Source organism: Mesoplodon densirostris, chromosome 19 (genome assembly GCF_025265405.1).
Source record: "Mesoplodon densirostris isolate mMesDen1 chromosome 19, mMesDen1 primary haplotype, whole genome shotgun sequence".
Lineage (NCBI taxonomy): Eukaryota > Metazoa > Chordata > Mammalia > Artiodactyla > Ziphiidae > Mesoplodon > Mesoplodon densirostris.
In genome coordinates, this window is record NC_082679.1 from 13,447,807 (window position 1) to 13,471,958 (window position 24,152).

The 24,152-nt window shown below is 53.5% G+C and overlaps 2 protein-coding genes across 3 annotated transcripts; both read left to right on the plus strand.

Moving 5' to 3' along the window:
- On the plus strand, nucleotides 1–4,812 carry GMFG (glia maturation factor gamma). The gene is made up of 7 exons (XM_060084374.1): nucleotides 1–98; nucleotides 483–579; nucleotides 677–726; nucleotides 1,177–1,226; nucleotides 3,842–3,924; nucleotides 4,403–4,476; nucleotides 4,650–4,812. The coding sequence occupies exons 1-7, from the start codon at nucleotides 96–98 to the stop codon at nucleotides 4,719–4,721; spliced, it is 429 nt and encodes a 142-aa protein (XP_059940357.1). The 5' UTR covers nucleotides 1–95; the 3' UTR covers nucleotides 4,722–4,812.
- A 6,139-nt stretch (nucleotides 4,813–10,951) lies between these two features.
- Nucleotides 10,952–23,087, plus strand: LRFN1 (leucine rich repeat and fibronectin type III domain containing 1). Of its 2 annotated transcripts, none has more exons than XM_060083581.1 (5): nucleotides 10,952–11,015; nucleotides 13,454–13,657; nucleotides 15,695–15,749; nucleotides 16,164–17,606; nucleotides 21,383–23,087. In XM_060083581.1, exons 4-5 carry the CDS (start codon nucleotides 16,201–16,203, stop codon nucleotides 22,293–22,295), a joined length of 2,319 nt encoding a protein of 772 aa, XP_059939564.1. In that variant the 5' UTR covers nucleotides 10,952–11,015; nucleotides 13,454–13,657; nucleotides 15,695–15,749; nucleotides 16,164–16,200; the 3' UTR covers nucleotides 22,296–23,087. The 2 variants fall into 2 exon arrangements, with proteins under 2 accessions (XP_059939564.1, XP_059939563.1); XM_060083580.1 differs by having other exon boundaries at nucleotides 10,970–11,015; nucleotides 13,454–13,486.
- Nucleotides 23,088–24,152: the final 1,065 nt, after the last annotated feature.

Consider the following 24,152-nt stretch of genomic DNA (forward strand, 5'->3'; position numbering starts at 1 on the left):
TTCCCCTACCCCACACCCTGCCCCCTGTAGCCCTGGTCTCCACCCCTAGAGGACAGCGGAACCCAGGAAAGAAGAGGCCTGTGGACAGAAAAGTCATGGTTGGGGCCAGGGTCGTATGGAAAGGGCTAGGGGCTGGAGTGGGGCTGGGGCTAGGAGGACGCCAGGGTGAAGGTCAGGCTGTGGAAGGGAGGTCAAGGCTGGGGGAAGAGAGACTGTGGTTCCGGGTTTAGCCCCAGGCAAGCAAATCCCTGGGCCACCCTGGGCGTTGCCCAAGGGCACCTGCTGAGAGGACTCGAGTCCAGCCTCTGCTCTGCAAGGGGCAGCATCTGCCCTGAGGGAAAGGAGCCTTTTCCTAATGTTCACAAAGGCAATCTATGGGCTATTGGGTCTTCTTCTTCATTAGTAGATGGAGAAACTGAGGTTTGGGCAAGGGAGCAGGGCTGAGGCCAGGCGACTCAGCTCTTGCTGGGCTCCTCTGACAGTCTGACTCCCTGGTGGTGTGCGAGGTGGACCCAGAGCTAAAGGAAAAGCTGAGGAAATTTCGCTTCCGAAAAGAGACGGACAATGCGGCCATAATAAGTGAGTGTCATCTTCCCTCCTGGAAGGATGGGGTATGGGGACAAGAGTGGGGGAAGATGGGAGGGGCCTCTAACCCCCATGTGCCCTCCCTCCTCAGTGAAGGTGGACAAAGACCGGCAGATGGTGGTGCTGGAGGAAGAATTTCAGGTGAGGGGATCGGGGGATGGGACCTCCAAGAAGGGCAGGGTGGGACTGGGAGACCCAAGCGACTGTGACTGATGCTAAGAGCCTGGCACTGGGGGCCAGAAAGACCCGGAGGTCAAGTCCCAACTTAGCTGTGACCCTAGGCGAGAGACTTCACCTGTATGGGTCTCTCTTTCCTCATCTGTGAAATGGTGATAGCAGTCCCTACCTCTTAGGGTTGTCTGTGGATTCAATGATTTAATCCTTGTAGTGAGTTTAGAAGAAAAGTGTCTTAACACCTCTGGGCTTCAGTTTGCTCATCTGTAAAATGGGGATAACAATAAGACCCACCCCTCTGGGATTTGGGAGAGGTCAATGAGTTAATCCATGTGTATTTCTTGGACTAGTGCCTTGGCACACAGTAAGTGTTCATTTAATGGCAGTCTTTTTTTTTTTCTCTCCCCTCATCCCCAGAATATTTCTCCAGAAGAACTAAAAATGGAGTTGCCAGAGAGACAGCCCAGGTATCCTGGGGGAAGGAAGGGGAAGGTTAGGCCATGGGGAGAGGGGTGATGATAGGGATATAGACTGAGGGACTGCTTGGGTTCCAGTCCTATTCATGGGCTCGGGATCTATGTCTTTGAAGTCAAATGTTCCTGTCCTAGGACTTTTTGGTTTGTTTACCAAAATTTTATTGCAGAATTTTACACTAATAGTCATATGTAATGTTAGAGTTTGCTTTTTTTTTTTGCTTTTATTTTTGGTCTCAACATTGCACTTGCTTCTTTAAAAAAAAAAGTTAAAATTTCCTTATTTTTCAATACTTGGGAATACTTTGAGTAGCAAAGGATTTATTTGACCTTTAATGATTGGGGAGAATCCTGTGTGAAGCCAGAGACTGGTGCTTTTGTGTGTGGAGGAGCTTTTTGACACTTCTGTGAAAACTGGTCTCTTTAGATTTTTCATCTCGACTGGGGTGAATTTTGGGTGCCCTACAACTCTGAGCCTCAATCCCAGGCTCTAGATCTCAGCCAGGACCAGCATCCTGGGCGTCTGACAAGTGCAGTCACACAGGGCCCTGTACCCAGAAGGGAGCCTTGAATGCAGGGCTTGATGCTCTACGACTGCCTGCTGTCTTGAAATTCTTTATAGTTATATCTTTGAATCCGTGTTTTGTGTGAAGTGTGATGGAACAATGGAGCATGTGCTGGGGGCTTGGAGCCTCCCTCAGCTCATATCTCCAGCCTGGATGGGTTCTCAGCTACCCATTCCCCGCATTGCCCAGCAATGGCTGCTGCCCTCCGTCCCAGGCAGGGGACCTGATTACAGATCCAGGGAGTGTCAGGGTCAGGGTCGGCACTCACCCCCTGCATGACAAGTTCCAGGGTGTGCCTTTGAGCATTTCCACTCCCTCTGTGAGTGTCCCCACGCCCAAGACAGCGTGATTTTAAATAGGAAATTTTAAAAGATCAATCTGGAGAGAGACTGCAGAAGAAAGGAAAAAAGCCTTTCTCCTGTGTTTATAACAAGGGGTCCTGCATTTTCATTTTGCACCGGGCTTGGGAAATTATGTAGCTGGCTCTAGTCTCATCCCCTGATTCTAGTCCTCTGTATAGTAAAACATAGTGGTTGAGCACTTATACTCTACCAGCCAACTTCCTGGGTTCAAATCTATCCATAGAAGCTTGGGCAAGTGACTGCACCTATCTGGGCCTCAATTTTCCCATCTGTAGTATGGGGATAATAATAGTACTTACATCATAGGGTTGTTGTGAATCAAATAAGCACTTATTTATTTATTTATTTATTTATTTATTTATTTTGGCCACACCACTTGGCATATGAGATCTTAGTTCCCTGACCAGGGATGGAACCCGCACCCCTGCAGTGGAAGGGCAGAGTCTTAACCACTGGACCACAAGGGAAGTCCCTAAGCCATTTTTTCTTAAAAAATTTTTTTATTGAGATATATTTGACATATTATACTAGTTTCAGGTGTACAACATAATGATTTGATATTTGTATATACTGTATTACAAACTGTTCACCACCATAATTTAGTTAACATCTGTCATCATACATAGTTTAAAAAAATTTTTTTTCTTACGATGAGGACTTTTAATATCTACTCTTTTAGCAACTTTCAAATATACAATACCGCACTGTTAACTATACTTACCATGCTGTACGTCACATCCCTAGGACTTATTTAAAATAAATAATGGGAAATAAAATAACTGGAAATTTGTACGTTTTGACTCCCTTCACCCATTTCGCCCACCTCCACCTTCGGCAACCACTAATCTGTTCTCTGTATTTATGAACCTGGTGGCTTGTTTCTTTGTTTTTATTTTTAAAATTCCACATATAAGTGAGATCATAAGACATTTATCCTTCTCTGACTTATTTCACTTAGCGTAATGCCCTCAACATCCATCCATGTTGCATATGGCAAGATTTCGTTCATTTTTATGGCTGAATAGTATTCCATTGTGTGTGTGTGTGTGTGTGTGTGTGTGTGTGTATACTGCATCTTCTTTATCCATTCATCCATCAATGGACACTTAGGTTTTTTCCATATCTTGGCTATTATAAATAATGCTGCAATAAACATGGGGGTGCATATATCTTTTCGAATTACTGTTTTCATTTTCTTTGATAAATACCTAGCAGTGGAATTGCTGGATCACATGGTAGTTCTATTTAGCATTTACTATTATTATTATTATTTTAATTATTAAAAGGACTTTTTGAAATTATTATAGATTCACAGAGTTGCAAATAGAATACCCTTATCCAGTTTCCCCCAATGGTTACATCTTACCTAACTATAGTGCAGTATCAAAACTGGGAAACTGACATTTATACACTGTATGTATAGGTCTATGTTATCTTTTTAAAAAAAATTAATTAATTAATTAATTAATTAATTTTAATACAGCAGGTTCTTATTAGTTATCCATTTTTATTATTATTTAATAAATCATTTATTGTGTTTGAGGCCAGTACCCTGCGTCTCAGTTGTTAACCCTAGGTTCTCAGACTCAGTCAAGATTTCAAGGTTGTGGTCTCAGGTAATGGGCACTGGGCCTGGGCTCCAGGCCAAGTCCTGAGTTTGGATTCCCTCTTGCTGCTGTAGGTTCGTGGTCTACAGCTACAAGTACACGCACGCCGATGGCCGAGTGTCCTACCCCTTGTGTTTCATCTTCTCCAGCCCTGTGGGTAAGACACAGCTCTACGCATCCTGAGAAAGTGGTCTTAGATTCTGTGTGAGGGTGTGTAAGCGTGTGTGTTTGAGTGCAAGTGTGTGTGCATGCCTGTGACTGGTGACTGTGTGACTGTGTGCATGTGTGTAGGTGCCTGTGTGAGAGTGTGGTGTGTGTGATGTGAGTCCTGAGAGGGCATTGGGTGGAGGTGGAGGCACAGAGCCCCCATCCTCCTTAGTCCTGAGGCGTATAAGCAAACTCACTTCTTCCTTTTACCTAGAAACCCCTGTCTGGCCCCAAACCATCTCCAGGGACCCTAAAATAACTTCAAGCCCCCAAACAAACCTGGAGACTCTGACTATAGCCTCCAGGGACCTCCTTAGAACAGTTCCTGGGACTCTTAGAAAACTCCAGGGTCTGCAGGACATTACTAGGGCCTTAGAGAACACTCTGGCATTCCCCAGTTATGCTTCTTCCTTCTCTTTTCCACACAGGCTGCAAGCCTGAACAACAGATGATGTACGCAGGAAGCAAGAACAGGCTGGTGCAGACGGCAGAGCTCACAAAGGTCTGGGCCTGGGGCTGAGGCTCCCGAGTGTGAGAGGGAGAGTCTGGACTCCTGGTCTGAGGCAGGAGGGGGCTGGGGATCTGGGTTCCTGGGTCTGAAGGAGGAGGGGGTCAGGGCCCTCACTGTTTTTGGTTCCTGAGTGCATTATAATACTGAGCCCTCTCTCTGCCCAGGTGTTTGAAATCCGCACCACTGATGACCTCACAGAGGCCTGGCTCCAGGAGAAGTTGTCTTTCTTTCGCTGACCTCTGGGCGGGGGACCTGAACTCAGGCCCCCTAGGACCTGAACATCTGAGACCTTAAAGAAATTAAAATGCAAGAACTCAGAGACCCTCAGTTCTGGCTCAGTTTCTGTTCCTCACTGTGGGCCGTAGGTGGCAGTCCTGCAGTACCAGCCTTAGGCCAGTAGAGGGCAGGCAGATCCAGTGGATGCCTGCTGAGGCCTGGGAGTAAAGGAGGATACAGTACCTGTTCCTCTGAAAGAAAGGGAGGGCCTGCAGGATTTCCTAGGGAGAAATGAGGGAGGCCTGGTCTCCTAGAGGGATTGGGGGGACATCTGAATCTGTGGAGGGGCCACTCCCAAGGGGGACAAGGACACCTGTGTCCCTGAGAGTAAAGAAGGCAGAGTGCCTGTCTCCCCACCTCTCACCTTCCCACCCTAGCAGGCATTAGCTTGTACCTATGCTAATTTTCTCAGTGAGCCCCCAGGCAGGAAGGTTTTAAAGGCAGAAAAGTTGTTGAAGTTGCTATAAAAGTGAAATATAACAGCTTCAGGGGCTGGGGAGTTGCTGGGGGTGGGTGGTTTGTGCAGTTGGGTAGGCCTGAGGGCCCAGGTCTGGGGAAGATTAAGAGGATCCAGGACTCTCAGTGGACCCCCGAGGAGTATGAGGTTGAGGAGGCAGGAAAGGGACACTGCCTGCCCCTGTCTGGAGATTCTTTCTTTCTCTGTCATCTCTGGGTATTTGACTCTCTCAGGCTTTCTGTTTCTGAGGGACATTCATTGAGCACCCACAGTGTACCAGGCTCTGAGGATTCTGAGATGGGCAGGTCTTCACAGAGTTAAATCACTGTCTCTCTCTGCCTCTCCTCCAGGTCTCTGATTGTTTCTCTCTGTGTCCCTAGATTCAGGGACCTGGGAACTCCCTCCTCCCACCCTTTTCCAGGTTCCCAGTTGAGAGGTGGCTGTTGCCATGGTAACAATGACAGAGTGACCTTGGGCCCTGGCTGCCCCTCCCCCGGCCCTGTCATTCCTGGGGGAGGGTCCACAAGCCCAGCTCCAACCCTTCCCCTTCCTTCCCAGCCTTAACATGCCCTGTCCTCATCACCCCACTCTGTCCCATCCCTTGCCCCTTGTCCCCAGTCAGGACAAGCCCTTTCCATGAGGGATTCAGGATAGAATTGCTCTACACTGGACTGTAGAGAGATCCCCACTGCCCTCAGTTTTCTGGGGGGGAGAGGGTTGGGTTGAGCGCCTCTCTTCTCTTTCACCCATTCTGGTGCCCCTATCCCATTTCTCTTGCTAGGGATGTCTCTACACATCCCTCTGCACAGCCTCAGTTCCTGAAGGCTAGAGACAGGAGATAGGATGTGTCACTCAATGAAGAGGTCAGCAACTCCTGGTCTGCAGGGATCAGAGAAGCAGAAGGACTTGTCCAAGGTCATGAACTTACATGATCAAATGGGTAATAATAGCAATTCTTTGATTGAGGGCTTCCTATGTGCCAGGTACTTCTATAAGCACTTTACAGGTATTAACTAATTTAATTCCTACAGTAACCCGTGAAGAAGGTACCAGTATCATCCCCAGTTTACAAATGAAGAAACTGAGGCACAGAAGTCAAAAACAGTTGCTCAAAGCCACACAGCTAGTGGTCTGTACAGTTAGAACTTTAACCCAAAGCTATCCTGTGGTCCACGGCCACTCCCTCTCTTAGGCAGGGGATTCAGGGAACCCGCTCCTCTTCCTCTACCTCCTCTTTCTCCTTCCACTACCCCCCACACCACAGTTGAACTGTCTGCCTCCAGGTTCATGATTGCAAACGATCCAATCAGAAAGAGGCATGTGCAAGGACTTGCCCAATCAGGAGCAAGGAGTTTGGAAAGCAGGGACCAATCAGAGAGGGTGACTCTGAGGGGCAGTCCAATGCAGAGTAGGTTTGAGTAGAGGGCTTGTGGAGGGACCAATCAAAGAGGTCAGAACAGAATACCGCTGTACAATGCAAAGTGGGCTCAATGGGGCGTTGCTTTTGGTTTGGGGCCAGGCCTTTGAGGGGCGGTACAAACTGGGAGCCACCTCCTCTCTTTCCACCAACCTCCCATCTAGGTTCCCACAGATCCAGGCTCCTTAGGCTTTTCCTGGGGCACTTCTCCCTGCTAACCTTGAATGTGAGCAGGGCTTATGTTGAACAGGTGAAGACTGGACGTTAGGTCGGAGCTGAGGATGGGGTACCCAAGCTAGGCCTGAAGGGCCAGTGCCTAGACTGAAAGCTTGATGCTTTTGGAGTGGAGCCTAAGGTGGAGGGGTGGGGCTTAGGTGGGGGCAGGGCCCAGACTGAAGAAGTATGAATGTTATAAATTTTAGGGTGGTGACTAAGGTAAAGGGGTGGGGCTTGGGCTGTGAGGGTGGGACCTAGGCTTGAGGGGGTGTTATTTAAAATATTTATTTATTTATTTATTTTTGGCTGCCTCGGGTCTTAGTTGCGGCATGTGGGATCTTTCCTTGTGGGGGGTGGTGCGTGGGCTTCTCTCTAGTTGTGGCTCGTGGGCTCTGGCCGCGTGGGCTCTGTAGTTGTGGCATGAGGGCTCTGTAGTTGTGGTCTGCGGGCTCCAGAGTGCGTGGGCTCTGTAGTTGTGGCACGTGCACTCTCTAGTTGTGGCGTGTGGGCTTAGTTGCCCCACAGCATGTGAGATCTTAGTTCCCCAACCAGGGATAGAACCCGTGTCCCGGGTATTGGAAGGGGGATTCTTAACCACTGGACCACCAGAGATATCCCGAGGGGTGTTATTTATTTAGGTCAGATAGGGCAGGGATTTTGCTGTGGGGTGGGCCCTTAGAGACAGAGGGTGGAGCCTATGCTTGGGGGCAGGGCCTAAGTTGCTGAAGAACTAGATTGGATCTCTATTAGCTGGTCTAGGTCAGGAATTAGGGCCCCAGGGAATTAATCACACTATCAGCTTCCACCTGTTGCCCTGTTTTTTAGGCCATCTCACATTCCCTGACCTCATGGGGCATTCCCCTGCCTCTGGGGTATATCTCTCCCCTTGCAGGGACCCCAGGCTGGGAGATCCTGTTTATTCCTGAATGTGGGCTCTCCAGTGAGTCTGCAGCAGATCTAGCTTCCAGACCCTCTCCTAAGAGGCGTTCAAGAACACATGTTTACCGAGCACCTACTGGGTGTCAATTACTACTCTGGACACTGGAGAAAATTGGTGCCCATGCCACCTCCCTCAGGTGGCTTACGTTCCAATGACTAGACAATAAGAAATAAACAAGTAAACAATAAATAGGTAAACAAACAAGCAAACAAGAGTATTAGCAAGAGTGATTGGGCTATGAAGGAAATAAAATGAGGTGACGGGATGATAGAAATGGTGGGACCCATCTGAGTTTTTTCTTTTATTGCTGCCTCTTTAGTCTCTAGAAGAGTCTTCTGGTTTTTTCCCCACCAACATTTATCATGAAGCATTTCAAACATACAGCAAAGTTGAAATAATTTTACAGTGAACACCCATATATCCATCACCTAGATTCTACCATTAACTTTTTTTTTTTTTTTTTTTTTTGGCTGCGCCATGTGCCATGTGGGATCTTAGTTCCCTGACCAGGCATTGAACCTGTGCCCCCTGCATTGGAAGCTTGGAGTCTTAACCACTGGACCGGCAGGGAATTCCCTACCATTAATTTTTTTTTTTTTTTTTTTTTTGCGGTATGCGGGCCTCTCACTCTTGTGGCCTCTCCCGTTGCGGAGCACAGGCTCCGGACGCGCAGGCTCAGCGGCCATGGCTCACGGGCCCAGCCGCTCCGCGGCATATGGGATCCTCCCAGACCGGGGCACGAACCCGCATCCCCTGCATCGGCAGGCGGACTCTCAACCACTTGCGCCACCAGGGAGGCCCCCTACCATTAATGTTTTGACCGTACTTGCTTTATCACATAGCCATCCATCTATCCATCCATTAATCCATTTTTATTTTTAAAGTATTTCAAAGTAATCTGCAGACATCAGGAGAATTGGTGGTGGTGGGGATGTAAATTGGTCATGGGAAAGAGATCTCTGAAGAGATTACATTTGAATTAAGAATTGAATGAAAAGATGGGATCAGCCATGGAAGGGGAAAACAGTGCAAAGGCCAAGGGGCTGGAATGAGGTGGTATGTTGGAGGAAGAGAAAATTCATTATTGAGGCTAAAAGACAAGCATGGTGAGGGATGATGTCAAGAGGTGGGCAGGGGCCAGAGCTTACAGGGCCAGATATGCTCTGTGAGTGAGGCTGTCTCTGCCTGGGCTCAGGTTCTTTGTTTCTCCATCTCTGTATACCTTTGTCTCTCTTATTATTAACTTCTCACCGCCCCGCCCCCTTCCACTGCCGTCCATCCCAGGCCCGCCCTCACCCTCTTTCCCCTTTGCCTCCACCTTGTTCTGACATTTACCATCTGTGTGACCTTAGGCAAGTGACTAAACCTCTCTGTGGCTCAGTTTTCTTCATCTGTGAAATGGGGATAATAATGCGACTTCCTTATCTGGCTGCTATGAAGAGTGAATGGAGTCATATATGTGAAGCCCTTAGATCCACTCCTGGTACATAGTAGTGTTGGACACGTGTCCCCTTTTGCTGTTGCTGTTATTATTCTCCCACATCTGCCCTCCCAGCCCTGGTCCTCCACATCCTGGCAGGGAGCACCAAATACCAGGGTGAGAGGTGGGGATGGTGCCTGGGTGGTGGTGGTAATGGTGGTGGTGATGATGAAATCTAAAGACTAGGGGGTGGGAGGTGGGATTGTGAGTGTCCCCAGGGGGATCTAATGGTTGTGCGTCATTCACTAGAGCTTCACTAGAGGGAGGTTCACTAGAGGGAAGCTCTGCAGAGATGCCCTTGATCTGGGGGGCAGGGCAAGCTCCATGTGATGATGTGGCTAGGAAGAATTTAGGGAAGGGGTTTAGGGGAAGACCTTGGAATCCAAATGGGATTCAAAATGGGAGGGATTTGGGCCACCAGGAAGCTGGGGAATTGCAATAAGACAGATTTTGAGGGGAGGACTTGCTGCGTTTAGGGGCCAGTGAATATCTCAAAAAGAGGTGGAAAGTGGCCTGAGATACTCAGTGGGAGAAGGGCTGGGGGTCAGCTATTTGATAGGAGTTGGGCAAAGGGGTCTGAACAAGGAAGGAACAAGGCATTCTGTACTCCACAGAAGTCACAGGGAGGGGGAAAGGTCTTCAGGGTTCAAGAGAGGGAATAGGAATGGGGAGGAGGCTGGGTCCTCAGGAGGGCAGCACGGTGGAGAGGGTGATCAAGAATCTGGAGCAAATTGGGCATTCTGTAAACCAAGGGGTGCCTTGGAGGGGAGGATGATCTGGGATCTAATGGGGGTAATCAGGAACGTTTAGGGTCATGGGGGTAAGAGACATATTTGAGCCTCCTAGATGTTAGACGTGGTCTGGAGTTCCTATTGGGGGGCAGGGAATGGTTTGAGGTCAAGAGGTTAGAAGGACATAGAGGGTCCCCAGGAAGGAGTGGGATACGGTTTGTGGTCCTGAGTGGCTGTAGAACATGGTTTGGGTCCCCAAAGGGAGTAAGGCGCGATCTGGGGTCTCCCTGGATGTTGACATATGGTCTGAATCCTCTCTGGATGTTGGGGTGTGATCTGGGGTCCACCTGAATGTTGGGGTATGACTTAAGGTCCCTGATGGGGGTGCTGTGGATCCCCTTGGATGTTGGGATGTGATCTGGGGTCCCCTTAGATTTGGGGGTACAGACTAAGGTCCCTGATGGGTTTGGGGCAGAGTCTGAGGTCACCAAGGAGAGTAGGACATGATTTGTGGTCCTGGGTGGCTGAGGAACATGGTCTGGGTTCTCAAAGGAGGTAAGGCATGATCTGGAGTCCCCCTGGGTATTGGGACACGATCCGAGGTCTCCACTGGGGCTTCAAGGGTTCCCCATGCCAGTCGGGGCGTGGTCTGGTGGTCTCCGGGGAAGCCGGCAAGGCTGGAGGTGGGGCTGGGGAGGGGTTGGGGGCGGGCCGGCAGCTCCGCAGGGGAGAGGGGTCTGCGGCGGGCCCCAGGGCGGGGGGCGGGGGCGTGTGGCCCCCCTGCCCGGCCCCTCCGGTCGGCGTCTCCTCCCCGCTTGCGGCGGTGGCGGCAGCGGGGCTCCGGCGGCGGGCGGTGCGGAGGGCGGAGCTCGGCGGCGGCTCGGGAGGGAGGGCGGGAGGCGGGAGGGAGGCGGCACCGCGGCACCGCGCCCCCTCCCCCGGCCCTCCCCCCACCATGGCGCGGAGCAAGGCAGCGGCGGCGGGGCCGGGCCCGGGCCCCCCCCCCCGACTGGGTGAGCGCGGCCCGCAGCGGCCAGGGAGGCGGCGGGCGGGGGCGCCGGTGTGAGCGCCGGTGTGAGCGTGCGAGCGTGTGAGTGTGTGTCCGCGGCGCTGCGGCGGGCCCGGCGTGCGCTCGCGCGGCCCTCTGTGTGCCCGGCGCCGGCGTGTGCGGCGCCCTGCTTGTGTGGCCATCCGGGTGTGTGCCGGGTGTCGAGCCGAGGTGCTGTGTCCTGCCGTGCGTGTGTGTCCCCCCGGGTGGCTGCCCCTCCTGCTGTGTGTCTGGGGGGCTGTCGCGCGCCCATCGGAGGGGCTGTGTGCAGGTGTGTGTGCGTGGGTTGTGTGCCCAGGTGTGGGTCCCCCACCCTACCCCCCCCGCAGCTAGTGTGTTCGCGCGGCTAGCTGCGTGGGGTGTTTGTGTCCGGGTTGGATGTCCATCCCAGGATCTGTGTAGCCGGGTGTGCCCGATTGGGTGTCCATTTGTGCGTGTGTGTGTGTGTGTCTGCGGGTTGTATGTCTCCGAGGGTGTGTGTCTGTGCGTCCATGTCAGGTTCCCGGCGGGGGGCTGGGGCTCAGCGCCTCGTGGGACCAGGCCTCTGTGTGGGTTTGGGGGAGGGGAGTTTGCCGCTTCCTCGGTCCATGTCAACTCCGGCGGGGGGTGGTCCTCGGCGGTCCTTGGGGGAGACGGCCATGTCTTCCCCTTCCCGGTAGCTGGGGGGGGGGGATGGGCAGCCGGTAGGTGGACAGATGGAGGGATGAGAGGCCGAGGGATGGACAGATGGGCCCTAGGGGAGGGACGCAGACCTGGCCCTTTCCCACCCATCCCACCCCACTCCCCCACCGGCCAGATCTCCGCAGACGGGGCCGGAGTTGCCTGCATCCAGATAGCCAGGCTGAGGGACCTTTGGGCTGCTGGTGGGAGGATTGCCTTGGACCAATGCTCTACGACTCAGGCCCCCAACCCTCTGAGATTCGACCTGCTCAACTCTGACCTGGCTGGGGAGGGGTTGTGCTGGGAGGGAGGAATGTTAGGATTTCTTTGGCCTGGGAAGTAGGTGGGGTGGGGGTGCCTCAGGGCTGGGAGGCATGTGTGTCCGTGACTGTGTGTGAGTGGGATTCTCTGCTTATCTGTTGACTGTGCCACTGTGGTTCAATATTTTGTGTGTATTTGTAAGTGTGTAAATCCCTCCCAGGGCAGTTGTGTGAGCATGTCTGTTATGAGTGAACATCTGGGAGTGTCTGTGCAAAGGTGGATCTTTCTGTACCTGTGTGCTTGTTTGAGTATGTATCGGCCTTGTAAGTGTCTGTGCACGTTGTGGTTCTGTGTATGTGTGTGAGGTGTGTATTTGCAAGTGTGTGCATTTGTGCATCTGTTGGTGAAGTAATGTATCAGCTTTGTGACCATGCATCATGGAGATATGTGAAGTTGCATGAGTGTGTTTGGGCATTTAAGAGCATGTACCTGTGTATCTTCGTATGTGCCCCTGTGTGTTGGTGAGTGTGCAAGGGTAGATCTGTTATAGGTGCACGCACCTGGGGACACGTGGGTTTCACTGTAGTGTGTGTGCATCTGTGTGTGAGTGTACAAGGGAAAAGGCAATATTGTATGTGTGGTTGTGTGTCAGTGTGTCAACCTTGAGGATATGTGTCTATACTGTGAGTCCATTTTTGTGTTCACGTTGGTCTCTGGGGGTGGGGTTGTGTATGTTCAAATACATACATTCAGGATGATATACGCACATGTGCCTGTGTCCTTGACACAAGGCTGACCCCACTTATGGGCCCAGTGAATTGGGGCCCATATGGCATGACCTGTGGTATGCTGGGAATCCAAGGATACAAGTGTGCCCACATCCTGGACTAAGAGCCTATTGTAGGCAGGGGGCACACAGATCATGCTGCTGTGTCCATGGAAATCCAGATGGAGAGTCGTGGGTTGTGGGCCCATGTGGGTTTTGGCATGGCCACACATGTTGGTGTGACAGTGGTGTGACGGTGAAGATGAGAATCTCTGGTCCTCCCCCAGCTCCTGGTACTGTTCAGGTCTTTGAAGTTGGGGGACTGGGATGTGGATTCTGGAAGGAGGAGGCTGGGAGCCTAGAATCCTGGGTTTGAAGGAGAAGAGGGCTGGGGGGCCAGAGTCCTGTGTCTTGAGAAAGGAAGGAACTGAGACCTGGACTCTTGAATCTGAGGGAAGGGGAGGATGGGGTTCTTAGCCTCTTGAGCCCCCAGACGACAAAGGACAAAAGTCCTAGACTCTTGGGTTTTGGAGGGTGAACAGTCATAGGCCCAGACTCCTTCGTTTCCAGAGATGACTTTCTGGGTCCACCTGAGACTATGCAGAATCTGCAGCAGGAGAGCTGAGAGAGTGATCACACCAGGGACTTCCTTGGCTGAGATGGTCTCTGGAGAGGAGCCAGAAGAATGTTAACAGTGCAGTTTTGTTCCTTTGCAGGTACTGGCCCAGGCCCTGATTCCCTGAAGAGAGGTGAGTGGGGGTCCCACAGGCTGGGGAGAGAGATGTGGAGTGACTGGGCTCGTTCTGAGCCAGCTGGAGGCCTGGAGCACTGCCTTGTATGGATTTTAGTGGCGGGTATGGCAGGGACCAGGTGCCCCCCAGGCTGGGGGGTAGTGACAAGGTCAGGAACATCGTGTTTGGGTAAGGGCTCGAAAGAACCATGGCATGGGTGGTAGGTGGTGGTCTCAGACCTGGAGACATCCCCTTTCAGGACGAGTCAAGTGGTCGGAAAAGGGAAGTTTCCGCATATCTGTAAAGGATGCAAAAGAGTCTCCTGACGTGATATGACCCTGCATTTGGAGAGTGGCATGGATATGGTTTACCATTGTGTGTGTGTATGTGCATGTACATGGGAAAATCTCCTGATACTCAGACCTGCTGGTGGCTGAGAAAAAGCCAGAGAAAATGATAATTTAATGCTAATAGCAGCTAACATTTATATAGTGTTTACTCTGTCAGAAACTACTCTAAGCATGTTACAGTATTATCTCATCTAATCCTCACAATAATCCTATGAGGCAGGTGCTGTCATCCTTGTTTTACAGATGAACACACTGAGGCACAAAGAGAGGAAGTCACCTGATTAAAGTCACACAGCAGGGAATTGGGGTGTGAACCTGGAAAGGTTGGGGCCAGATTCTGTCCAGCAAAGCTGCACTGCCTCTCGATGAATGTTAGCTATTTTCAGTGTTATTATTACAGTTTCAACTTGAGTCCCACCCAAGCTGTGGGACTTCCCGTTGCATAGATTGTGGTTCTGAGCCCTAGAGACCCTACTGCCAAGCAGGTACAGAGCTGGGCCTCCTACCTTGGGAGCGCCACCTCCCAGGCCAGGGTTTTCTGTCTGATGTAGAGCAGTGTCCTGGAGGGAGTGCAAGACAAATTAGTGGGGGGCCTCAGAGATGGTGGGATGCCCTGACTTAGCCTTTTTCTCTCTTCAGCCCCATCACCATCTCCCTCAGTCTCTCTCTTTCTTCCCGTCTTTATCTGTCTCTATAACACTCTTACTTTCTCTTCCTGTCTCTCCCCCTCTCCATCTCTGTGTCTCAGTCTCTCTTTTCTGTGTGTGTCTCCTCCACCCAGTTTTTCTGTCTCTCTTTGCTTCAATCTTACTGTCTCTTCACCTTTCTTTCAGATTCTTTCTCTTGTTGTCTCTTTGTCTCTCTCTCTGAATCTGTCTCTCTGTAACTGCGAGTCCATCTCTTTCTCCCCCTCATCTCTGTCTGTCTCTTGGTCCCTTCTCTGTGTCCACAGTCCCCCTCCCCATGGGCCGAAGGATCAAGGCCACATCAGGCCCCAGGCCCCAAATGCAGATTCCTGGGAGGTGGGCCAGCAGGGACTGGGGCATGGGGTGGGGTGAAAACAGTTTCAGGGACCCCCCCTTCCCATCCTTTTCTCTTCACCCCCCACCCACCCTGTGTTGTGATGGGAGCTGACATGTCGTGGGCTGCAGCTGCCGCAGGGGGAATCCCTGCCGGAAGGTTTTGCCTGGAGCAGAGGCACAGCCTGATTTTGTGTGTGTGTGTGTGTGTGTGAGTGTGTGTGTGTGTGTGTGTGTGTAGGCATATATGGGGTCTTGTGTTGTGCCCATTAATGTGAGCATGAAAGTCTGCCCCCTGTGTGGGAGCTCAGCAGAGCCCAGGATGAAACCAGGCTCAGAGAAAGACTTCTCAAGACTGAGCAGGGAGACTGACGTGTTTTTCTCAGCCTCTCCCACCTTCAGACCCCCTCTGCTACAGCCAGAGATTGCGGGGGGTGTATTACCCTTAACATGTACTGAATACTTACTGTGTGCCAGGCCCCGTGCTCAGTGACCCCTATGAATGAGTTCACTGAACTCTTGCAGCAACCCAATGAAGACAGTACAATTATCAGACCATTTTACAAATCAGGAAATTATGGCCTAGTTAGGGAAAATCATTGGTTTGGGGTCACAGAGCTATCAAGTTGGGGAAGCCAGGACTTGAACCTGAGTCTATTTGATCTAAAGCCCTCGCTCTTAATAATAGTGCACATTTCTATCTCTGGCACATATTGGACATGATGATAACAATAATAATTATCCACTTACATGTATTGAACACATTTTATGTGCTGGGCACTGTTCTGAGTATACCATGCTCATTAATCCATTTAATCCTCACAGAGGTAAGGCCTGTTTTTATCTCCATTTTACAGATGAAGAAACCGAGATTCAGAGAGGTTCAGACACTTGCCCGAGGTCACACAGCTAGTAAGTGGCAGAGCTGGAATTTGAACCCAGGGAGTATGGCTTTGAAATCCATGACTTTAAGCCCTAGTCAGCAGTGATTTTTCAAACTATATCATGGGTAGTGGAAGACACAGGCTGGGCCAGATGACATCCCTCTGGTTGTGAGATTATAAGAGGTCTGGGAGCTCCTAGAAGAGGGGCAGAGGTGGGGGTAGGACACTCAGAGGTGGGACAGTGGTAATTTACCAAGCAGCCATGGAAATACTGTTATCTGTTAACAAGTGCATGCCAGCTGATGATCAGTCTTGTCACTGTCCTATAGGATCCGCTTGTCAGGAAGGGAGGGATCTGGGTCGGACTCCTAGCAGGAAATCCCAGGGTGGCCAGGCTGGTGGTCAAGCCCTACGCCTGGGTGACCCTCCTCCCTCCTTGCAGATCTCACCTCCCACTCCTCCCGTCTTCCCCCTGCACCATGGCTCCGGGCCCCTTCTCCTCGGCGCTCCTCTCGCTGCCGCCTGCTGCCCTGCCCTTTCTGCTGCTTCTCTGGGCGGGGGCATCTCGAGGCCAGCCCTGCCCCGGCCGCTGCATCTGCCAGAACGTGGCGCCCACGCTGACCATGCTGTGCGCCAAGACCGGCTTGCTCTTTGTGCCGCCGGCCATCGACCGGCGCGTGGTGGAGCTGCGGCTCACCGACAACTTCATCGCGGCCGTCCGCCGCCGAGACTTCGCCAACATGACCAGCCTGGTGCACCTCACCCTCTCCCGGAATACCATCGGCCAGGTGGCGGCTGGCGCCTTTGCAGACCTCCGCGCCCTCCGCGCCCTGCACCTCGACAGCAACCGCTTGGCGGAGGTCCGGGGCGACCAGCTCCGCGGCTTGGGCAACCTCCGCCACCTGATCCTCGGCAACAACCAGATCCGCCGGGTGGAGTCGGCCGCCTTCGACGCCTTTCTCTCCACCGTGGAGGACCTGGATCTGTCCTACAACAACTTGGAGGCCCTGCCGTGGGAGGCCGTCGGCCAGATGGTGAACCTGAACACCCTCACGCTGGACCACAACCTGATCGACCACATCGCCGAAGGTACCTTCGTGCAGCTTCACAAACTGGTTCGCCTGGACATGACCTCCAACCGCCTGCATAAACTGCCCCCTGATGGGCTCTTCCTGAGGTCCCAAGGCCCCGGGCCAAAGCCACCCACGCCGCTCACGGTCAGCTTCGGCGGCAACCCCCTGCACTGCAACTGCGAGCTGCTCTGGCTGCGGCGGCTGACGAGGGAGGATGACCTGGAGACGTGCGCCACCCCTGAGCACCTCACCGACCGCTACTTCTGGTCCATCCCCGAGGAGGAGTTCCTGTGTGAACCTCCACTGATCACTCGGCAGGCAGGCGGCCGGGCCCTGGTGGTGGAGGGCCAGGCGGTCAGCCTGCGGTGCCGCGCTGTGGGTGACCCTGAGCCAGTGGTGCATTGGGTGGCACCTGACGGGCGGTTGCTGGGGAACTCGAGCCGGACCCGGGTCCGGGGGGATGGGACACTGGATGTAACCATCACCACCTTGCGGGACAGTGGCACGTTCACTTGCATCGCCTCCAACGCCGCCGGGGAAGCCACGGCACCGGTGGAGGTGTGCGTGGTGCCTCTGCCTCTGATGGCGCCCCCACCGGCCGCCCCACCACCTCTCACCGAGCCTGGCTCCTCGGACATCGCCACACCTGGCCGACCTGGTGCCAATGAATCTGGGGCTGAGCGCCGGCTTGTGGCTGCCGAGCTCACCTCCAGCTCTGTGCTCATCCGCTGGCCAGCCCAGAGGCCCGTGCCTGGCATCCGCATGTACCAGGTCCAGTACAACAGCTCTGCAGATGACTCCCTTGTCTACAGGTGGGTGCTGCAGTCCCAGGACCTCCTCTCACCCCAGGGGCCCTCCCTCCCATCTGCCGGCTCACTAGGCCTTCTTGCTCAGCTGGGGTTCTAGATGGGTACGTAGAGTGGTCTCCGGCTCTCATTTGCCATATTTCCTTCTCTCTCTCTTTCTGTCTCACTGTCTTTGTGTTTCATGCATTTTGCATATCTTCGTTTAGCACCCACATGAGCCAGACCAGGGCTGGGCACTGGAGTTATAACTGTGAATGCGCCCAGCATGATCCCTGCTCTCATGGGGCTCAGGGTCTACATCACTGCTCGCCAAAAGTGTCTGATTGTCTACCTTGTCAGTTAAACATTCTAGAGCATGAAATATACTCACACATATATATTTACAGTTACATTTATATTTGGAAATTATATACCAGTACTACTGTATCAATACATTGGGTACATTATAGAAACAGAAAAGTATGAGAAAAAGATATAAATACAAATTATTTCCACCATCCATTGGGTTAGAAGCCATTGCCCCCGTGAGGACAGACACGTATGGTGTAGACAGATGTTAAAGAGTTGCTTTCCCCCATCATCTCTTTTTCTCTTGTTCTCGCCGTGTCTCTGTCTGTCTGTACCTTCTCTCCCTCCTGCCCTCATGAGGCACTAAGCCCCTGCTCTCTGCTAGGCCCTGAGCTGGGTGCAGGGGACACAGGGAGACCAAGAGAGCAGTCCCTGCCCTCAGGGAGCTCACAGCCCAGAGGGAGGAGGCAGTACACGATGAATTAACAGCCTTGGCCTTGCGTTGCCTCTCCAGCTGGGTAGTTTTTGAGTGTGGCTGACAGCCACAGACCTGGCACACAGTGGGAGAGTTTGATAGGTGGTTGTGGTCTCTGTGGACATCTCTCCTTCATCCTGGCTCTGCCCGCCTTGGGCACACTGTAGAGTGCCCGCTGAATGCTTAATCCTGTGTTTGACTTCACCTGGGGGCACCAGAGGGGGTGGAGCCATTTCCCTACTTGTGGGCAACCCCAGATCTTGGGGGTGCTCAGACCTGCATGAGAAGTCTGCCTCTTGGGCTCCATCTTCACCTTGCCCAGTGTTCTCTTGGCCACGGTCCTGGCACACAGTAGGCACTTTCCCACTGTTGGTTGAATGAGTAGCTGCCTCCCTTTTCTCTTGTCTCTGTCATCCTCATTTTCCTCTCTTTTTGAATCTGGTCACCAAACACTGAATAAATGCCTACTGCATGCCAGTTTCCATGCTGGGCCCGGGCCTACCGAGATGGATCAAACACCGGCCCAGTCTTACAAACATTGGGGCAAACAGATGAACAAAACAAAAACTTTTATAACATACTACCAAGGATTCTACTCCATTCGACCTTCCCAACTCGGCTGTGAGGCAGCCATGATCCCCCTCCCATTTTACAGATGGGGAAAGTGAGGCTCAGTTGGGAGAAGTCACTTGCTCAAGGTCACACAGAAAGAGGCAGAGCCAGGATTCCAGTTCTTACCCTTCTAACACCTAATTCTGCCCTTTTTACACTGAACACATGTTTATCGAGCACCTACTGTTTACCAGGCAGGGATTAGGGGAGATGGATAATACATTTCGGTAAACAGCTCTTGGTTTCTGTGATTCTCCACCTCTCTCTTTTTCTTTTCCTTCTATCTCTAACCCATGGTCACTACATGATGGAGTGGAGGGAGGTTTACAGGTCCCCAGACCCTGCATGTATGCCGACATTGGTGGCCCTCTGTCTCCAGCTGGGCAACAGACCCTGGGACTCTTCCATTCCCTGTAGGGCCACAGTCCCAATCCTCCGTCCCCCATTGCAGGCGCCTGTGCTACAGCACTGCAGGGGTTAACTTCCTCACTGCCGCCATGGGCGGAGGTGACAACCAACCAGAAGCCTGCTCTGCTGCTTGCTTGGGTCTTACAGCCAATTAGAGACACATGGGCTCAAGCTTTCTTAAGGAGGCAGCCTCTGTCCTTGAAAAGGGGGGAGCCCCTAGTAACTGGCTATTTTGGGGGAAGGAGCAAAAGGAATCCAAGGCTCTTTGAGAAGGGATGATGAAAGGAAGAGGAAGACTTACAGCCAGGGGCCCAAGGTTGGATGGGGGGGGCAGTGGTCTGTGAAATGGCAGGCAGGGGGAGAGCCGGAGAGGTGGTTGGCCTTTATGAGGTGGTGAGGGCCTTACTTGAAGTCTTTCGGTGGGAGGATGGCTCTTGGTGGTGGTGGAGGAACTGAGGTGGGTTTCAGGACCAGAAGGTGGCCTGTAGAGATGGGGGCATGGCCTTTAGAGGAGGTGGCGCTCCTGCAGCATCGTCCCCACGCAGATGAAGAGGCGGTTCTTGTCTCTGGTGACCCACTAAGAACTTTGTGGGAGAGGAGAGCTTGCGAGATTGAGTGCATGCAAATCTGTGTGGATGTGGCAGTCCCAGGTTAGCCGAGGCTGGACATGGAAGGGATGTGCCCAACAGAAGAGGGGCAAGGCCTAGTGGGAATGGCCTTATAGATGCGGAGGAGCACAGCTGGCAGGAGAGTGTGAGCCACAGCAAGGGTTACTGACCAGCATCGTGTGGGATGCAAGCTGTTAGTGAAATTATTAAGTGCCAGGCTTTGGGTATGTTAACTCATCATACTTCACGCCATCTCTATGGAGTGGGAATTGTTAATACCCCCATTTGGGGGAAATGAGACACAGAGAGGTTAAGAAACTTGCCTGAGGTCACAGAGCTAGCAAGGAGCAGAAGAGAACTCAAACCCTGGCATCATGGCTCTCAGACTTTGTCAGCTTAACCACTTCTCTACACTGCTGCTCATTTGAGGGCAGGGGCCCATAGCAAGAAAGAAGCATGCTTTCTTGGCTACATTTGCCCCAATTATGGATGAAACTTACCAGGGGGCATGATTTAGTGACTTCAGGCAGTATAGGGGCAGGGCATGCACAGAGTGGTTGCCTTTGTTACCTGGACACGTGCAGGACATGCAAAGAGTGGACATGGTCCTAGGCACAGTAGGGAAACCATCTCCAGTGGACCGTTGTGGGGTGTGGCTTGGAAGGCACCTGTCAACCAGAAGGGAAGTGGCCTTTAGCCCTGGCCCCTTAGTAGGCGGAAATATGTAGTTGAGGGACTTCGAAATTGTCCCAGAAGATAGATGCAGCTACGAGATGTGTATACCCAGGGATGTACAGATGAGGGGGAGTGGTCTGTATCATGGTTTCCCCGAAAGGACAGGAATGTGTAGAAGAGAGGAACTAGAAGAGCACCCATTGCCCCAGTAGGAGTAAGACGGGGTGTGAGGTGACCTCATTGTCCACTTGAGTGAGGGTGGGGCATGCAGGTAAGGGGGCGTGGCCTGTAGCATCCATCCCCTTAAAGGTGGGAATATGTAGATAAGAACGTTTGAACGGCATTTGTCCTAGTAGGAATGAGACACTGCTAGGGAGCACGCCCCTTGAGGGCAGGGCATAAAAACTGTAGCATTCCTCCCTGGCAGGGGCCAGGATATGTAGATGAGGGTAGATGAATGGCTAAAATTATCCTAGTAGGTGATGAGACACGGACCGGAGGTGGGTCTGAGGGTGGGGCATGCAGATAAGGGGCATGGGCTGTATCAAAGGTCCTGAGAGGGTGAGAATTTGTTGCTTGAATGGCTGCTGTTGTCCCAGTAGAGGGTGAGACACTGGTAGGGATGTATCGTTTGGTCCCCCCGGGTGGGACATGCAACTGAAGCATCGTGGTTCAGAGTGGAGCTAACCCCGCGCTGATCCCGCCCCCTCCCGCAGGATGATCCCATCCACCAGCCAGACCTTCCTGGTGAATGATCTGGCAGCGGGCCGCGCCTACGACTTGTGCGTGCTGGCCGTCTACGACGATGGGGCCACGGCGCTGCCCGCCACCCGAGTGGTGGGCTGCGTGCAGTTTACCACGGCGGGGGATCCCGCGCCCTGTCGCCCACTGAGGGCCCATTTCTTGGGCGGCACCATGATCATCGCCATCGGGGGTGTCATTGTCGCCTCCGTCCTCGTTTTCATAGTTCTGCTCATGATCCGCTACAAAGTCTACGGCGATGGGGATGGCCGCCGAGTCAAGGGCACCTCCAGGTCGCCTCCGCGGGTCAGCCACGTGTGCTCTCAGACCAACGGCGCCGGCGCAGGCGCAACGCAAGCCCCGCCCCCGCCGGCGCAAGACCGCTACGAGGCGCTGCGCGAGGTGCCAGCTCCGGCTGCTGCGGCGGTGGCCATCGAGGCAGAGGCCGTGGCTGCCGACACGGCTTCCGCGGAACCGGAGGCGGTCCTTGGACGCTCCCTGGGCGGCTCAGCCACCTCGTTGTGCCTGCTGCCGTCCGAGGAAACCTCCGGGATGGAGTCCCGGGCCGCGGCGGGCCCTCGGAGGAGCCGTTCTGGGGCCCTGGGACCGCTGGCTTCGGCTCCCCCCACTTTAGCTCTGGTTCCTGGGGAAGCCCCGGCCCGGCCGAGACCGCAGCAGCGCTATTCGTTTGACGGGGACTACGGGGCGCTCTTCCAGAGCCACAGTTACCCGCGCCGCGCCCGGCGGACAAAGCGCCACCGGTCCACGCCGCACCTGGACGGGGCCGGAGGGGGCGCGGCCGGGGAGGACGGAGACCTGGGGCTGGGCTCCGCCAGGGCGCGCCTGGCCTTTACCAGCACCGAGTGGATGCTGGAGAGTACCGTGTGAGCGGCTGGCGGGCGCCGGGACGCCTGGGTGCCGCGGACAAACGCCCAGCCGCCCGGACGCCGGACGCCGGGGCAGGACTCGGGGGACAAAGCGCCGAGCCACGACGTCGGACTGCAGGGGAGGCGTGCCCTTCTCCTCCCTGGAGGGGGTGGGCGGCCTGGGCTGCGGCTCGAAGTCACGCCCCCGCGCTCAGGGGGGTTTGAGGGTGGGCCGCCGAGCTCCTCTCCCCCACGGACTTTAAGCCCCCCTCCTGCCCCTCCCCCCGCGCGCTCGCGGACCTCGCTGGAGCCGGTGCCTTACACAGCGAAGCGCGGGGAGGGGCAGGGCCCCCCGACACTGCAGCACTGAGACACGAGCCCCCTCCCCCCGCCCGGGACCCGGGGCAGGGGCGAGGGACCCATTTCTTGTATCTGGCTGGACTAGATCCTATTCTGTCCCGCGGCGGCCTCCAAAGCCCCCACCCCCACCCCATTCAATTCCCTGGTCCCGTCGGGTCTGGCGTGGGGTGCCCCTTTCTCTGTTCCCTTCGTTTGTCTCTGTCCCGCCCTCTGTCGTCTCTGTCTTACGTCCTTCCCTGTTTGTCTCTCATCTCTTCTCCCTCTGCGCTCCCGTATTGCGTCCAGCCTCCTTGTCTCTCCAGATTATATCTCCCCAGTACACATTCTCCCGGGCAGGTCCCACTGGAAGGACCAGACTCTCCCCTATTCCTTCCTCTTAACCCCCAAATAAATCCCCACATGAACAAAATCCAAAACCAAATCCCCCTCCCTACCGGAGCCGGGACCCTCCGCCACAGGAGAATTAAACTATTTTCTGTGTCTGAGGCCACTCTGCTGACCTCTGTGTGTGTCCATGTGTCTTGGGGAGGTTGAGGGGGAGGGTGACCTAGATTACAGCATAAGGGCTCTTAAGTGAGACTGAAGGTAGGACAGCTAACTGGGCCCAGGGAGATTTGCAGACAGTTTCCTACCCTCTGAGAGACTTAGAGGTGGGGAATAATATGTCAAAAACAAAACAAACAAACAAAACCCCAAAGGCACAAACAATAGCTAAGGTTTAGTGAGTGCTTGCTGTGTGCCAAGCACTTAATTCGTTTAATCCTCACAACAGCCCTAGGACATCAGTACCATTATCCCATTTTATAGATGAGTAAATTGAGGCCCAGAAGTAAAGTAACTTGCCCCAGGTCACATAACCAGAAGGTGGCAAAATTGGGATTTAAAAAGGCAGGCAGGCTTCTGAGACTTTAGTGCTGAGCATCTAGGAAATGTTCATTCTACACATAGGCATTGTGCTAAGCACAGCTCATCTCTCCAAGGTCGGATGGCTGTTGGAGGCAGATGCATTTGGCCCCATTTTACAGACAGGAATCTGCACCCGAGAGCGGTGAAGTCATGTACCCGAGGCTCCCCTGGTGAAGAAATTGCAGAGCTGGCCGTTTGACCTCAGTATCTGTTCCTCACCACTACCAAATGTAGCCTCTGATGTCTGTGTCTGGAGGCTAGAGAATGGCCCCAAGGACCTTAAGTTAGCTGAGCCTGGGTATCCAAAGCCAGCCTGGTGGGGGAGGGGACGAGGGAAAGGGCTCATTGGTCATGCTGTCTGGAATCTGAGGGCTCTTAGGTAGAGAAGGGGTCTGCTTAGGGCGCAGGGCTTGGTGTGGGGAGGGGAGTTTCTCAGGTGAGGGTGTGGGCTGTGGCTGGGGAAGGGAAGTCGTTTTGGCTGGTGGGCCCTGCAGTGAAAACTCTTTCCCAGTCCTGGGGAAGGAGGAAGAAGGCCTCATGCCAGCCAGGGGCCTCCTGAGGCCTGGGGAGGAGGAGAGAAAGACAGAAATAGAAACAGAGCAGGAGGGAGGGG

Coding starts and splice junctions, on each gene's coding strand:
- GMFG (XM_060084374.1), top strand. Junction 580..676: donor GGACAATGCGGCCATAATAA/GTGAGTGTCATC, acceptor CTCCCTCCTCAG/TGAAGGTGGACAAAGACCGG. Junction 1,227..3,841: donor TTGCCAGAGAGACAGCCCAG/GTATCCTGGGGG, acceptor TTGCTGCTGTAG/GTTCGTGGTCTACAGCTACA.
- LRFN1 (XM_060083581.1), top strand. CDS start 16,201: ATGGCTCCGGGCCCCTTCTCCTCGGCGCTCCTCTCGCTGCCGCCTGCT. Junction 17,607..21,382: donor GATGACTCCCTTGTCTACAG/GTGGGTGCTGCA, acceptor CCCCTCCCGCAG/GATGATCCCATCCACCAGCC.